This window comes from Tenebrio molitor, chromosome X, assembly GCF_963966145.1.
Source record: "Tenebrio molitor chromosome X, icTenMoli1.1, whole genome shotgun sequence".
Classification (NCBI taxonomy): Eukaryota; Metazoa; Arthropoda; class Insecta; order Coleoptera; family Tenebrionidae; genus Tenebrio; species Tenebrio molitor.
The window spans coordinates 10,939,999-10,953,154 of record NC_091055.1 but is presented as its reverse complement, the minus strand read 5'-3'; the positions used below and the strand labels follow the sequence as shown (position 1 = coordinate 10,953,154).

General features: G+C 34.7%; 2 protein-coding genes across 3 annotated transcripts; one reads left to right on the top strand and one right to left on the bottom strand.

Moving 5' to 3' along the window:
- Positions 1–2,795: 2,795 nt before the first annotated feature.
- Positions 2,796–3,371, top strand: LOC138140106 (ras-like GTP-binding protein RHO). Its single transcript, XM_069060851.1, has one exon. It carries the CDS (start codon positions 2,796–2,798, stop codon positions 3,369–3,371), a length of 576 nt encoding a protein of 191 aa, XP_068916952.1.
- Positions 3,372–3,507: 136 nt separating this feature from the next.
- LOC138139769 (GTP-binding protein 2) lies at positions 3,508–11,267 on the bottom strand. 2 transcript variants are annotated; one of them, XM_069060236.1, is made up of 5 exons: positions 10,780–11,267; positions 10,292–10,482; positions 9,818–10,240; positions 9,603–9,767; positions 3,508–5,054 (listed from the first exon to the last, which is right to left on the bottom strand). In XM_069060236.1, exons 2-5 carry the CDS (start codon positions 10,472–10,474, stop codon positions 4,131–4,133), a joined length of 1,695 nt encoding a protein of 564 aa, XP_068916337.1. In that variant the 5' UTR covers positions 10,475–10,482; positions 10,780–11,267; the 3' UTR covers positions 3,508–4,130. The 2 variants fall into 2 exon arrangements, with proteins under 2 accessions (XP_068916337.1, XP_068916339.1); XM_069060238.1 differs by lacking the exon at positions 10,780–11,267 and adding an exon at positions 10,631–10,653.
- Positions 11,268–13,156: the final 1,889 nt, after the last annotated feature.

The following is a 13,156-nucleotide window of genomic DNA, read 5'->3' as shown; positions in this document are numbered from 1 at the left end:
CGGAACAACTCAATGGGGCTATGTCAACTCATGTTAGAAAATAATGAGAAAAATAATTTAAAAATTCTATACCTCTTAGATTTGAAAATATGGAAGCTCTCATTTATTTTAAATATAAAAATGATTTTGACTAATTGTCTTTTACATAATCATTCTGAACAATTGTGATCAGGTTTACAATTACCTATTTTCTTCATTATTTCCAGCATTTCGAAGTATGTAGTAACTTTATGTCCGTTTTACCTTAAATGGCTTTGATTTTTCTCCCTCCTTTCCATGGATACAACAAAAATAAAATATTTGCAGACTATTGGGATAAATACCGGGTGATCAAGAAGGACTGTTTAAGTTGGCAATACAATTAAGAAAATTTTTATTTATTACACTGTAACTGGATATGTTTTGTTGGTTTATTTGACAAGTATCTGATATAGGTATAGCATTAACAACGACAAGCCATCAACAACCGGAAGTTACTCCTGTTATACGATTTAAAATACGATTCAGTGTTACCAACTTAAACAGTCCTTATTGATCACCCCGTAGAATATTTTTAAATGTTGCCACATTTGGTGTAACGAATAGGTTCACATCTTATACAAAAATAGAGACTGATTTTTTTAAACATTTTTACCTGATATTTTAATGACTACTTAACAACGTACTGCTAAGATGTTCCGCAAATTTTGGGACACCCAGTGATTATTTGCTTCACTATAAAACTAATTAATCGTTGTTAGCGCGCCAAAAACAGCAGATATCAAAACCATGTTAGTAGAGCTGTTGTAGGTAGGTACACTTCAAAAGAGGACTTATAGATAGCGTTATAGTTTTCCCATTTATAATTTGGTTTTATGGCAGTGCAATTGCAATTATTAGGGGCTGGGGTTGTGGTTTTGGCAATAGTGAACATATTGTAACCTGGTCAGACAACAGACCTTCTTTTACAGTCCTAGGATTTATGGCGGTAGTTGCCTATTGTCGGGGTATTTAACTCCCTGACAACAGGGCTGGTAGTAAAACCAAATTATAAATGGGAAAACTATACCACTTTTCAATTGTATGAGTACCTAATTCAGAACATTGCCTATGTCATTTTACCCGGGTATGTCATTTTAGTCTTGTTTCCCCTAAAACTGGTGGGATTATCTTCTGTGAATAAGTAGGTATTTTTAAATTTTATGTCTTCTTGTGATACATTGAATGAACGTAGTAGATTAATAAAATCTACTAACGTTTTTAATAAAGAGTTCCAATTAAAAATGTTCTAAAAAAAATATAGATAAGGGTGATGAAATCAACAAATATTTGTAGATTTTGAGCAACCCATTTGTTTTGCGACTCCAATATTTATCAATCTTGTGTGATTGTTGATTGATTTTATGAAAAACTAATTGATATGTTAGTGTTATTTACTTTTTATTACAAAGTTATAACAAATGTAAAGGAACAAAAAGAAACTAGTCTGTGATAAATAAAACCGCAATTTTGTGAACGCTGGAACACCTGGCCATTCAGGAAATCGAATACATAAAATCTAAACCATTTTTTAAAAGCAACGAGATTAAACATCATAAAAAGCCGGCGGTATATAAAACTAAAAGAAAACTATAAATTTACTTCTGTGGCTGCGTATGAAAGTATGAAATAAACTTTACAAAGTAAACTAAAAATGAAACTTTTAATCGGTTGGAAGATCTTGATGGAACGACAAATTAAATTCATATTTTTCCGTGTCCGTTCCAGGTGAAATATTTTGAAAGGAATAAACTATTTTTGAGGGGTGTGAACTAAAAAAGTTAAATAATTACATTAATAAAAAATTTCTAGAGCCGTCGAGTTGACGGGACTTGGGAAAATGGGAAACTTGTACTGGGAGTTCTAGATTAATTAATAAATTATCAACTTCAGATACATAATACATTGTTAACATCATATAATCAAAAGTTTTATTGATAAATTGATACTACAATCGCTAAACGCATTATTTTTCAGATATTGATTAAAAACATGTAGGTAATATATTACAACAGGAATATATTAGATAATTTTCTTAGTAACCATAAAAACCAATTGCTTTATTGGGCCAAAACATTTTTCTTACACATCTTGTGTACTTTGTGGTTATTTTATAACAAAAATGATTTCCCTACATCCTCACTCTCCGAGTTAATAAAAAAACTATACTTAGATACCGATCTGGACGTCGCGAATGCAAAAACAAACAGTATCACTCGTCATCATTTTTTAAACAACACTCCAAATCGCAAAGTAATTTAAAATTTTTCTCAAGTTCTGTGAAACGGGAGCGGCAATTTTTATCACCGTCGCATCACTAAAATAAAGAAAAAAGCAATCAAAAACATCCATTTCTGACGCTCATCTCAAAAACAAAATCGGAACACATTCAAGGCCGAACCTGGCAAAAAACATTTAATGTAGATTAATCTGATTAACTATAGGTACACTTTCTCAGTGCAAAACAATGTTCCAGTTTCGTCCAGATTAACAAATTTTAAGCTTTTTAAAAATTCTCCACATCCAAATCCGAGTCGATAAATTGCGTAACGAGATTTTGTTGGGATTCGGTCTATAGCACCGAGATAATGAAAGGACAAGGAAGTGAATTTTTTGTGATTTACTTTGCACTATTTGCTAACGACGCGTATCACGATAACAAATCTAAAAAAATATTGACAAGTCGAATGAACAAACCGATGATACCGCTTAGTCACTCGAAAATACCCAATGATAACATGACCGTGTAGTCAGTGTGGTAGTCTCTAGTATCAAACATGGTTAACAAAAAAGTGGTGGTGGTGGGTGACGGCGTGTGCGGAAAAACTAGTTTGTCCGTCGTTTTCAGCACCAACGAATTTCCTGAAACTCACGTCCCAACAATTTACGATACCTACACAAAAACTGTGGAAGTCGACGAGGACAACGTCCAGTTGACAATTTGCGACACCGCAGGAGAAGAGGATTATGACAGACTGCGTCCTTTGTCGTACGCCAACACGAGTGTGATAATAGTGTGTTTCGCAATCGACAATCCAATTTCATTAGAGAACGTTACTGCAAAATGGGCCCCAGAAGTGAAGTACTATCGCCCCAAGGTTCCCATAATACTGGTCGGTAACAAGGTTGACTTACGCAATAACAACGAAGTGGTCGAGACATTGCTCAAAGATGATTTACATCCGGTGCGATTCGAAGAAGGGAAGAAAGTGGCCAAACAAATTAACGCCCGCGATTACATCGAGTGTTCGGCTAAGCACATGATGGGGGTTCAAGACGTGTTTGTTAAAGCGGCACAAATAGCGTTAGAGAACAACAAAAACAATTATTTATGTTGCATACCAAAGTGTTAATTTAAAATCAATCGAGAACGAAATAAAAACACGAGTGCAACAAGTGAGTTACGACGTCAATTGGATCTCCATTTTCTACAACTACGTGTTGTTAAATGCATTTTCTGTGAGAATCAAAGTAATAAAACATGTAATCTACAAAATGCGCAAACAATATATTAAAAAAATAAATTCAGACTTAAACCTACGATTTTGCACAATTTTTATAGCACACTGACGACAAAATTTTATTTCGTTTAGAACTGTCCTACAACAAAATACTGATAATTCACGGTACTAGCCTTATAAGCTTTAAAACAAACATTGCGGAAATATTAATCAGGTATACAAAAATACAGGTGACACCTACGATTACATATATTTATCTATTATTAATAAATTTGACAGAGATCTCTGAAGATAAATAAAATGAAGTATGTGCTTTGAACATACAGTAAGATTGAGTTTTCTAGAAAATTTCTTAAAATACAATCACAGATTTTGTCATTACAATAAAAGACTAATTTTGTACTAGTTAATTGATGATGTCCATTTTTAAAACAGCACATTGAAAATTGTTTTGAATTTGAACTTTGTCGATATTTACATTTATACAAATTTACATAACATCAAATTGTGAAAACTGCTAATTCATCGTAACAAATGAAAAACTCAATTCGGTTAATGTATGGTTAATGAGATTAGACATTAAACTTTGTATTTGGCTTAAGTACGTCGAATATGTTGTAACCTCCAGTAATGAAAAAATTAAAACAATGTTTACTCCGATTCGGGTTTGTGCAGTAGCGGGAATACTTGGGTGATCTCTCCGATACCCTTGGCAGCGCCCTCTCTGAACAGCAATCTTTGTCCAACAGTAACATACTCTGGATGCACCTTAAACTTAAATAATACTGACGCTCTTTCATTGGTATGAATACATTTGGAAGGAAATATGCCGAGGACGACTGCGGTTTGCCGAATGTTCCCGATGTGGACTGTCGTTTGGTATCCCTGATATATGGCGGTAGCGTGGAAGAGAACTGACACGCTGGCCTGGAAAAACAAACACCCCTTGGCGTTCGAATCCGCCTTGAGCAGCACCATCCCATTCCTCAAGTTGGGAATGTAACTGTTTAGACACAACGCTGCGCTCTGCCCGGCTCTGACCATGCGACATGGTACCCGATTCCGATGAATCGACTTGATCATGACGTTCTGAAACGTTCCGTTTTTGTGGGGACCGATCTGCATCTGCATCCCTTCTGTTATGACACCTTTAGTCAACAATCCTCCTATGATCTGTCCCACGTCACCCGCTTTAAAATTCTCGTCGATTTGGAATTCGGGAGATTCTTGCTCTAGCCGTTCCTTCTCGGTGGCGCTGATACCGGGCGGCAAGACGTGCAGAAACTTCAAAAGTAACTCTAAACCTTCTCCGCTGACGCTTGATACGCAAAATATTGGCACGACGTTTTCTGTCAGTTGATTAGCTCCGGCTGTTATGACGTCGTCCAAGTTTTTTATTACGAGAGGTACACGTCGACTACCCACTTGCTTCAAGAATGATTCGAGAGACTGTAATGTGTTTGTTGGAGACACTAGATCGATTTTCGTGATGACTATGAAAAATGGCACGTTGAGGGCGATCGCTATCGCCAAGTGCTCGTGAGCCATCCCTACAACTCCCGCAGTACTGGAAATCTGGAAAAATCAGACAATAGATTGTTGAAAAACATGATGTTTCAAATGTTCCAGGAAATTGTTAATGTCTTAATAATTTTTGCTACTCATATTAATTGCTGAACCCTATTTTCACTAATCAAGTAAAAAAAGTTGAAGAAATGTATCAATCGGATTCACCCGATCTATCAATAGCACAACAGTGTTTATGTTTCATCGATTGCAGTTTTAGTTGAACATTTAGAATGAGAAATTAAGTAAAAATGTTAGTTAAATGAGGCCGATAAAATCTACGCAAGCCGATCCTTACGCTCCACAATTGACACATTTTTAGTCGCACAATTTGCAAAATACATACAGTGCATTTTTTTTAACTGTTGCCATAGGGAATTGCATGGTAAAACTTATACCCCCTGTTAACTTTTGTTCTGATGAAAATATTCAAACCATTTTTGGAACAAAGATGGAAGATTTTTTAAACTATCGGATAGATTACAATTCAATATCCTAAACTGTCGAAAAAGTTGTGAAAAAAATATTTGTACCACGCCGGAATAATAGTACGTCGAGCGGCCGCCAGAATAGCGCCTTTGTCGGCTCAACCAGCAACTGCCTATCCCCACTTTTGATTTTTGTCAGTTTCATTTAAAAATCAAATAGCGAGATATTCTCGTGGCTATGATTAAATATCTTTATAAAAAAAAACCAAACGTGACAACGTTAACGCACAAATAATTTAACAAATTAACAGAAATTATCAAAGGAATTGTTCGAAATGTTTTTTTTTTCTTCGACTATTTTGTAAGTGTCGCACTGTAATGGAATTTGGTCAGGTGCTGGTTGAGTTGAGCCGACAGGGACGCTATTCTGGCGGCCGCTCGACGTACTATTATTCCGGCGCGCTTTAAAAATTTTTTTCACAACTCTTTCAACAGTTTAGGATATTGAATTGTAAACTATCCGATAGTTTAAAAAATCTTCCAACTTTGTTCCAAATATGGTTTGAATATTTTCATCAGAACAAAAGTTAACAGGGGGTAAAAGTTTTACCATGCAATTCCCTATGGCAACAGTTAAAAAAAATGCACTGTATAAGCAATCACGTTATTTTGACATAACGGGAGGCTATGATTTCATTTTTTAACGTTGGACACGCTGTTTGATTTCTGCCACCTAAAGTGCCTGACATACGGACCTATCAAAATGTACATAACGTATTGCCGAATTTCCCGCGATCATAATTAAGCAACTTTAAAACGTCTGATGTTTATATTAGACTGGAGAAGATATTTTCAGTAAGTTGCAATGAAGTCAAGCTCTTTTTGTGAATAAATTGAATCGTGAGTACAAGACAAATAGCACGGATAGTGAAGGAAGACCTGCAACGACAACAATCCAATTAAAATTGATGGGGGTTTTGTAAGACCTATTAAAACTTCGCCACCCTCATCTAAGGACGGAGTTGTGAATCTATGGCTTGAGTCTATTTTGAAATGTACTCCTGACATGTGGCAAAATTTTTGTAGATACATGTTGTGACGAACTTATTTCGGAAGATTGGGCAAAATTGATGGGAAATCTTTCATTTCAGAATTTTCTTTTATACAATCTAGCTCTAGGAATGTTTTGGTTAAAATCAGAAATTTATTGAGAAGTTACAAGCTGGTTGGTTAAGAAACTAACAGCAGCCACTTATCTTTCGGTCCCGGTCCCGGTCCCTACTATTCTGTAGTCTATTCAAGTAAGTTTCCTGTTTTGTTAAATTGGATCAAAAATGTGTGAGTAGTCTTCTATTGCAAACTAGTAAAACTGACATCAATGCACTAGACAATGACGCTGTTTATAACCTCAAACTTAGAAAAACATAACCAATTCAAGAGACAGCTTAAATGCCAATTTTCCATATGCGAAAATAAGGTGATTGCTAGATATACTACGTGACAAAGAAAGGTAAACACCCAGTACTTATAGTTTTATTTCAATAAGTTTTTGCGGGCAAATGTGTTTTGGGTGAGATAAGAAATGATTAAATTTGCAGCCCTGTCTATGCAGTATCCTGCCTTTTGTGCTACTGGTTCGGTTATTGCAACTGTAAGAAAATTTTGTTTACATTGAAAATTTTGACTTTTGAATTTTAGAAAACCTGTTGGAAAAGGCAAGAAATGCCGCGAATGCGTACACTTGGTCAGATTCCTCAGCTTAGTGATTTTGAAAGAGGGCGGATTTTAGAAATTGCCAGATCTGTAGGCATCATTTTAAGATATTGTCAGGCATGGACTCCAGAAGGCCGTGAACACAAGGCTAGGGGCACCGGACGTCGTAAGATGACAACAAGACAATCAAGATCAATAAAAGGGTGTTTACCTTTCTTTGTCACGTAGTATATTTACATTATTTTTTAAATTGATCTTTTGTTAAAACTACACTTTTTCTATCATCACATTTCTACGGCTTCTACCAACAAAATTTGACCTCTTCAAATCACTCCTTTGATATCGACTATTTCTGCGACTAGAGAAATTATTATCAAACTTTCCAGTGTGATGATCAACGTACACCATTAGCTAACGAACTTGTGCATTTCCACACATATGCAATGTCCTGACATTATTGTCTCTTTATGTATCTTAAAATAAAAATTCCAATTAAATGGGAAATGGAGAGCGTACGAATGAATCATCTTAGTTTCACTATTTTTTATAACATGTTATTGATCGATGATTATGATAATAGATAATTAAAAATAACAATCAGTCATTAAGGCAACGCTTATCTCAAATTTTTAAAAAGTACGGATAAACCTGCAAAGTACTAGTCTAACGGAAAATGTACGTACACTTTTTTATCACACTTTTATCCCACAAAAATGTTTTAATCTTTTTCGGTTATAACATTTTATACATATTAGATAACAAAGACTGGGTTTTTTAGAGTTATTATCGCTTTAATAATACCATTATATAATTCATATGGCTTTTAAAACTGTACCAATAGGTTTGTTTTTCAAATATAAATTTTGCAACATGCAATCAAAGAAAACAAGTTTGAAAAACTTTATTTTGACGATGTACAATAATGTACAATTTTATATGCACATAAAGTGTCGTTCCTAATAGGCGATTTAATTCTTAAACAATCACCGGTTGCGATTAAATTGTATTTCACGTGGAACTACCAAGTTGGGAAATATAACCTTGAACTATTGCGGGGATACAGGTTACACACATAAAAATAATCCATTTCTGAAGCGTTAAATTTGTTATTTATAAGGTCGGCATCTCGCTTTTACTTAGCAACTCAACTTTATCCAATATCTTCGGAAACGATTAACAAAAATAAATAAACAGAAAAACCGGCCTCGCTATTTTATTTTAGTATTTAGTAATTCAAACATAATTTAACACACCCACGACCGCCTTTCTTAAATATTTCTATTTTTAGTGCATTACTTCCAAACACTTTTTTATTGAATTAATTGAATTCATTATTCTGACCGCAGAAGAAGTATTTTCTTAAAACACAAGATAAATTGAAACATTCTGAAAACATTTCAAAGCTATTTTTAATTTTTATACGAATCAAATATCCATTTTCTAATTTAACTAATTCACTACAATTACTGCAGTAATGTTGAAAACGAATTTAGAAAAAATCAATTGTGCAATTAGGTAATTTATAATGTTACATGTTCAAAAACGGCATTATTGATGGATGTCTTCTTTTTATTTTTACATTACTTTACAATTCGTATGAGTTGATCTAAGACCCGATCTCTGTTTTCATGGCTTGCTGGACTTCCGAACTTTCTCGATCGCAGGATATAAGTAGCATCAATAATAAATATTTTGCGCTGAGTAAACATATGAAATTCTTCAGCATACATAAATGTAAAATCTGTACGACACTTCGTTTAAAATTATTTAAAATTGCGATAACAATTTCTGATGCGTCTATTAGTATTTACATATACAACGTGTTCAGGTAAGAGTACGAGCCTGAAAAACTCAAAATGCAACCCAATATTCAATTTTCATGAGTAACTATAATCGTGTCAAAAATAAATTACTCCCTAGAATTTAGGGACATCCGTTACTAGGTTGCCAAAGATTTGGTTAGGTTGGCGGCTATGTGGTTTCTGGTGACAAACAATGGATACCGTAACCACATCAAAAATGTAATCACAATCAATTTTGGTTTCTGACGGCAAATTTAGTTAGACTTAATCTCTCAATTCATAGTAACCAACCTCAGGCATTCAAAATTACTTTTGAAAATTCTAAAACATGAAAAACATCATTTCCCTACAGGTTCGAATTCTAGGGAGCAATTTATTTCTGACACGATTATAGGTATAGTAAATCATATTTTGACACAAAGTAGTTTGGACATTCCTTGCGATTGTGTTAATTAGGGATGTCCAAAATTAAAATTTATAATTAATCTAGTTCCCACTGTCAAATGTATTTTGTGTTGCGTTTAGGTAAAACACGTTGTATAAAAAACGTGTTTAATAAAAATTATTAGGTTGTATTACAAATCATTCAACAAGGAATACTTGTTTTAACTTACCACAAGCATAGCATGATGCGGGGAATACCCTGATAGACCCTGTATGGTGGTCCTGATATATTTCTTATGTCCTGCAAGATCCAAAAATGTGACCAATTTTGTAGAACTGTCACAGATCTCTTCGGCAGTGATCAACTCGCTATAACTATAATTGATTGGTTGTCCCTAAAAAAGACATTGACGTTGAATTTAACAATGCGTCTCATGTTACCAACGTTCGAATTAAATCCGAGAATTTCGTGTGATATGGAAGAAGTGCGTCCACTCTGTATCTCATGCAAGTGTCTGAACATGTTCAAACGCGCTCTCCCTCTGCCATTGTCAAGGCTTCCTTGTGTCAACACCCCCAACAAAGTAGACTTGCCAGCGTCTGCATTACCGAGAACGGCGACGCGGACTTCTATGTTATTCTGATCATCAGGAATCTTTCTCACAAGAACTTCAGAAATGCTGCGTCCATTGTCTAGCGTCCTCTCTCTCAGGATAGTTGTCGAGGCTCCCAACTTGAGAGCCATTTGTTGAAGAGTCTGTAGACTAGCTGTCATGTCCCACTGTGACAATCCAGCCAAAATACCGCTGTCTTCAACTCCGATTTCGTAGATGGCTTCGCCGTTGCCCTCGCGAAGCCGCCATTTCAGCTGATTTACATTTTTTTAGAGAGAGTGTTGAGCGTGTGTAATGGGACTTACTTGTGTAACTAGGTGTTCGAATCTTTGTTTTGTGGGATTTACTATTTTTAATTTGTACTCTATATTGCCAACTTGAGGTTCTGGCGGGAGAGCCTTTTGGTTGTTCAAATTGTCTATGGCAAAGTCGTCTGTACTGCACTCGTTGCAAGTGTTCGGGTCAAAGAGACTCAAAAACGAGTCCATTTTTGTACCTACAATAAGCCACAAAACCACAATCAACTCGCGTCATAATCTATCGGATAGCAACATTGTTTACGGTAATAATGATGACATTCAACTGCTTATTATGAAATTTGGTGAAAGTAAATCGTTAGTTCCAATATTGCAAAACACTCTTACCGACACAATTACAAAACGAAAAACTCGAAATAATCTAGTAGGCTGTTGGTATTTACTTTTGACAATTTTGCAAGATCCATTGCCTACTTTATTACTTTATCGACAGGAGAAAATCTTATCTATCGAGTCGACGTGTTCATAAAATTTACCTTTATTTACTGTTGAATCCTGGCCCGTAAAGAAAATGTAAAGTTAAAAATACATATTTTAAATCTGAACTACCAAAACAAACACTGACTGAAGGCGGATCATTCTTGGACGCTTGACAACTGACAACGGGATAAAAAACTAAAAAGCGAAGCGACGCGGGAGGGGAACGCACCGTCATCAAACACCCGAACCCCCGCCACTTCGTTGCCATGGTTACACAAGTTGGCGCACGTTTTTGTGACGTCATGACGACCAAAACGTTTCAATCAATCCATGTTATTTTTTATGATGATACCGCAGGACCCAAATCTGTTGATTTGCACTTCCCGAATTATTCCGTTGCCGAGTTCCGCTCCCCTTAGCGACGATTCCAATCGATGAAGACATATTTGGCCAATATTTGTCGATAGTAAGGATTGCGAACTTTATAAAATTATCTACCGGCAACACCTGTGCAAATCAATAAATATACCGACTTCCAACAACCAGTTAGAAATAGACTATTCTTATCGCTAGAAAAAAATAAAAAAAATATTCCCTTTGTAATCTACAGTCATGTTCAAATAAATCTGGGACAACTCCTTTTTTGTGTTTTAAATATGACTTCGAGCAGTTAAATAACATTTTATTTAAAAAATATTTTGGCTAAAATAACAATTCAATGGTGGTTAGTTTATAAACAACTGTGCCAGATTTATTTGAACGTGACTGTACAATACGAAAAAACTTGTAAATGGGTCATTAAATGCAAAAGATGAGTAATAACTATCAAAATCAAACAAGGAAATATTTCTCATTATTTTTATGTATTGTATCACTTTCAATCTGAAAACAATAACATTATGTACATAGAACAATAAATGCATTTTATCTACTTACGAGTTGTTTATTTACGATGAGTCCTTTCTTTTGTGGATTTAGGTATGTATTTCTAATGCCAAAAATAGTAGGTATAATTTTCAAAATGTGGAATTAAAATTTCACAATGTTAACAACAAATGTGAATGATGTAAACTACTTGTGTTTTGACATTTATATGAGTCAGAGTCGACTTTCGTTTTTCATAGCCAACTGAGTTCTTAATTTATTTGATAACATATAGTCCTCCAAGTAATCTAAGGTTGAATTGAAGACCCCATTGTTAAAATTAAATAACTCAACAAAGAAGCCGACAATGGCCTGTTCTCATCATTCATTCATTCATTCACGGCGTAAACAAATCTTTTAAGGAGCAGTCTTTGGCCTGGGGGCGTAGGGTATTTAACAGTAATCAATTAACAATTAAGTACTGGTTTGAGTAAAAAATTTGTAAACTAGCTCTCCAGCAGCGGCGGCCTTAGCCCTTTATCAGGGTAGCGAGCGAGATTGTCTTTCGGCGCCCTTTAGTTGACAACTTCGAATCAATTATAATTCAGTTTCTGGTAATAAAATACAAACATCTTCAAAAATCGGATTTTGGCTCCCCTTTCCACCAGGGACCTAGAGTAGTTGCTCCTCTCGCTCTACCCCAGCGCCGCCACTGAGTTTTACCATGCAATTTCCTATGGCAACAGTTAAAAAATGCACTGTACCTACAGGGTGATTCAAGTTTTACCGCCGGAGCGAAAAGAACCACTTCTAATCGATTTCAAATTCATGAATGATTGTGTATCGCTGTAGAACAGTTTGTGAAAAAATCGAATTTTTTAATGAAACAGGTAAATATTTCGTTTTAATTCAATAACCGCTACATTAATTTACATAATTTTTCACTGAGAGTCCTTTCAAAGAATTAGGAAAAATTTGGTGTCATCGAAATCATGAAAACATCACCGGTTTTTGAAATAAATGGAATTTGATATTAAAGTGCAAAATTTAGCTATGATTTATTATTAAATTGGGCGGTCACTTCCACAAAAGAGGTTGACGTGGGTTCTTTATGGTACACTTTAGGGACTGAAGAATTACTAGAAAAGTTGTTAACAGATGTTTGCGAATAATGAGGTATGTATTTATTTATGACATGGTCATTTTTCCCTGTTAATGTTAAAATTGGAATAATTCAAAAACTAATAATTTTCTTCTGATGCGAATTTCATAATTATGTCCTTTGAATCAATTGTGAATTATGAGCGTGTACGGAAAAAAAAAATTTTTTGGTCAAAATCGATTTTTTAAATTTATGGCTTGCAATGAAATGATAAGGGAAAATTAATTGCACACATTGGAAGCCTTATATCAAGGGAATGTAACTCTAAAGTTTCGTAATTTTTACTAATTTTTTAATAGGGTTTATCTTACTTGAATCACCTTTATATCTAGATATGCAAATAACAACATTTTTTTAAAAATGTATCGTATTTTTATCAATATAGGTGTTTTACTACAGTTTTAAAG

What these genes read in the sequence shown, in the direction of transcription:
- LOC138140106 (XM_069060851.1), top strand. Translation starts at nt 2,796, where the DNA reads ATGGTTAACAAAAAAGTGGTGGTGGTGGGTGACGGCGTGTGCGGAAAA.
- LOC138139769 (XM_069060236.1), bottom strand. Translation starts at nt 10,474, where the DNA reads ATGGACTCGTTTTTGAGTCTCTTTGACCCGAACACTTGCAACGAGTGC. An exon ending in TCGAACACCTAGTTACACAA is followed by an intron (nt 10,241 to 10,291) that starts GTAAGTCCCATT and finishes AATGTAAATCAG; the next exon opens with CTGAAATGGCGGCTTCGCGA. An exon ending in TTCTCGGATTTAATTCGAAC is followed by an intron (nt 9,768 to 9,817) that starts GTTGGTAACATG and finishes TGTCTTTTTTAG; the next exon opens with GGACAACCAATCAATTATAG.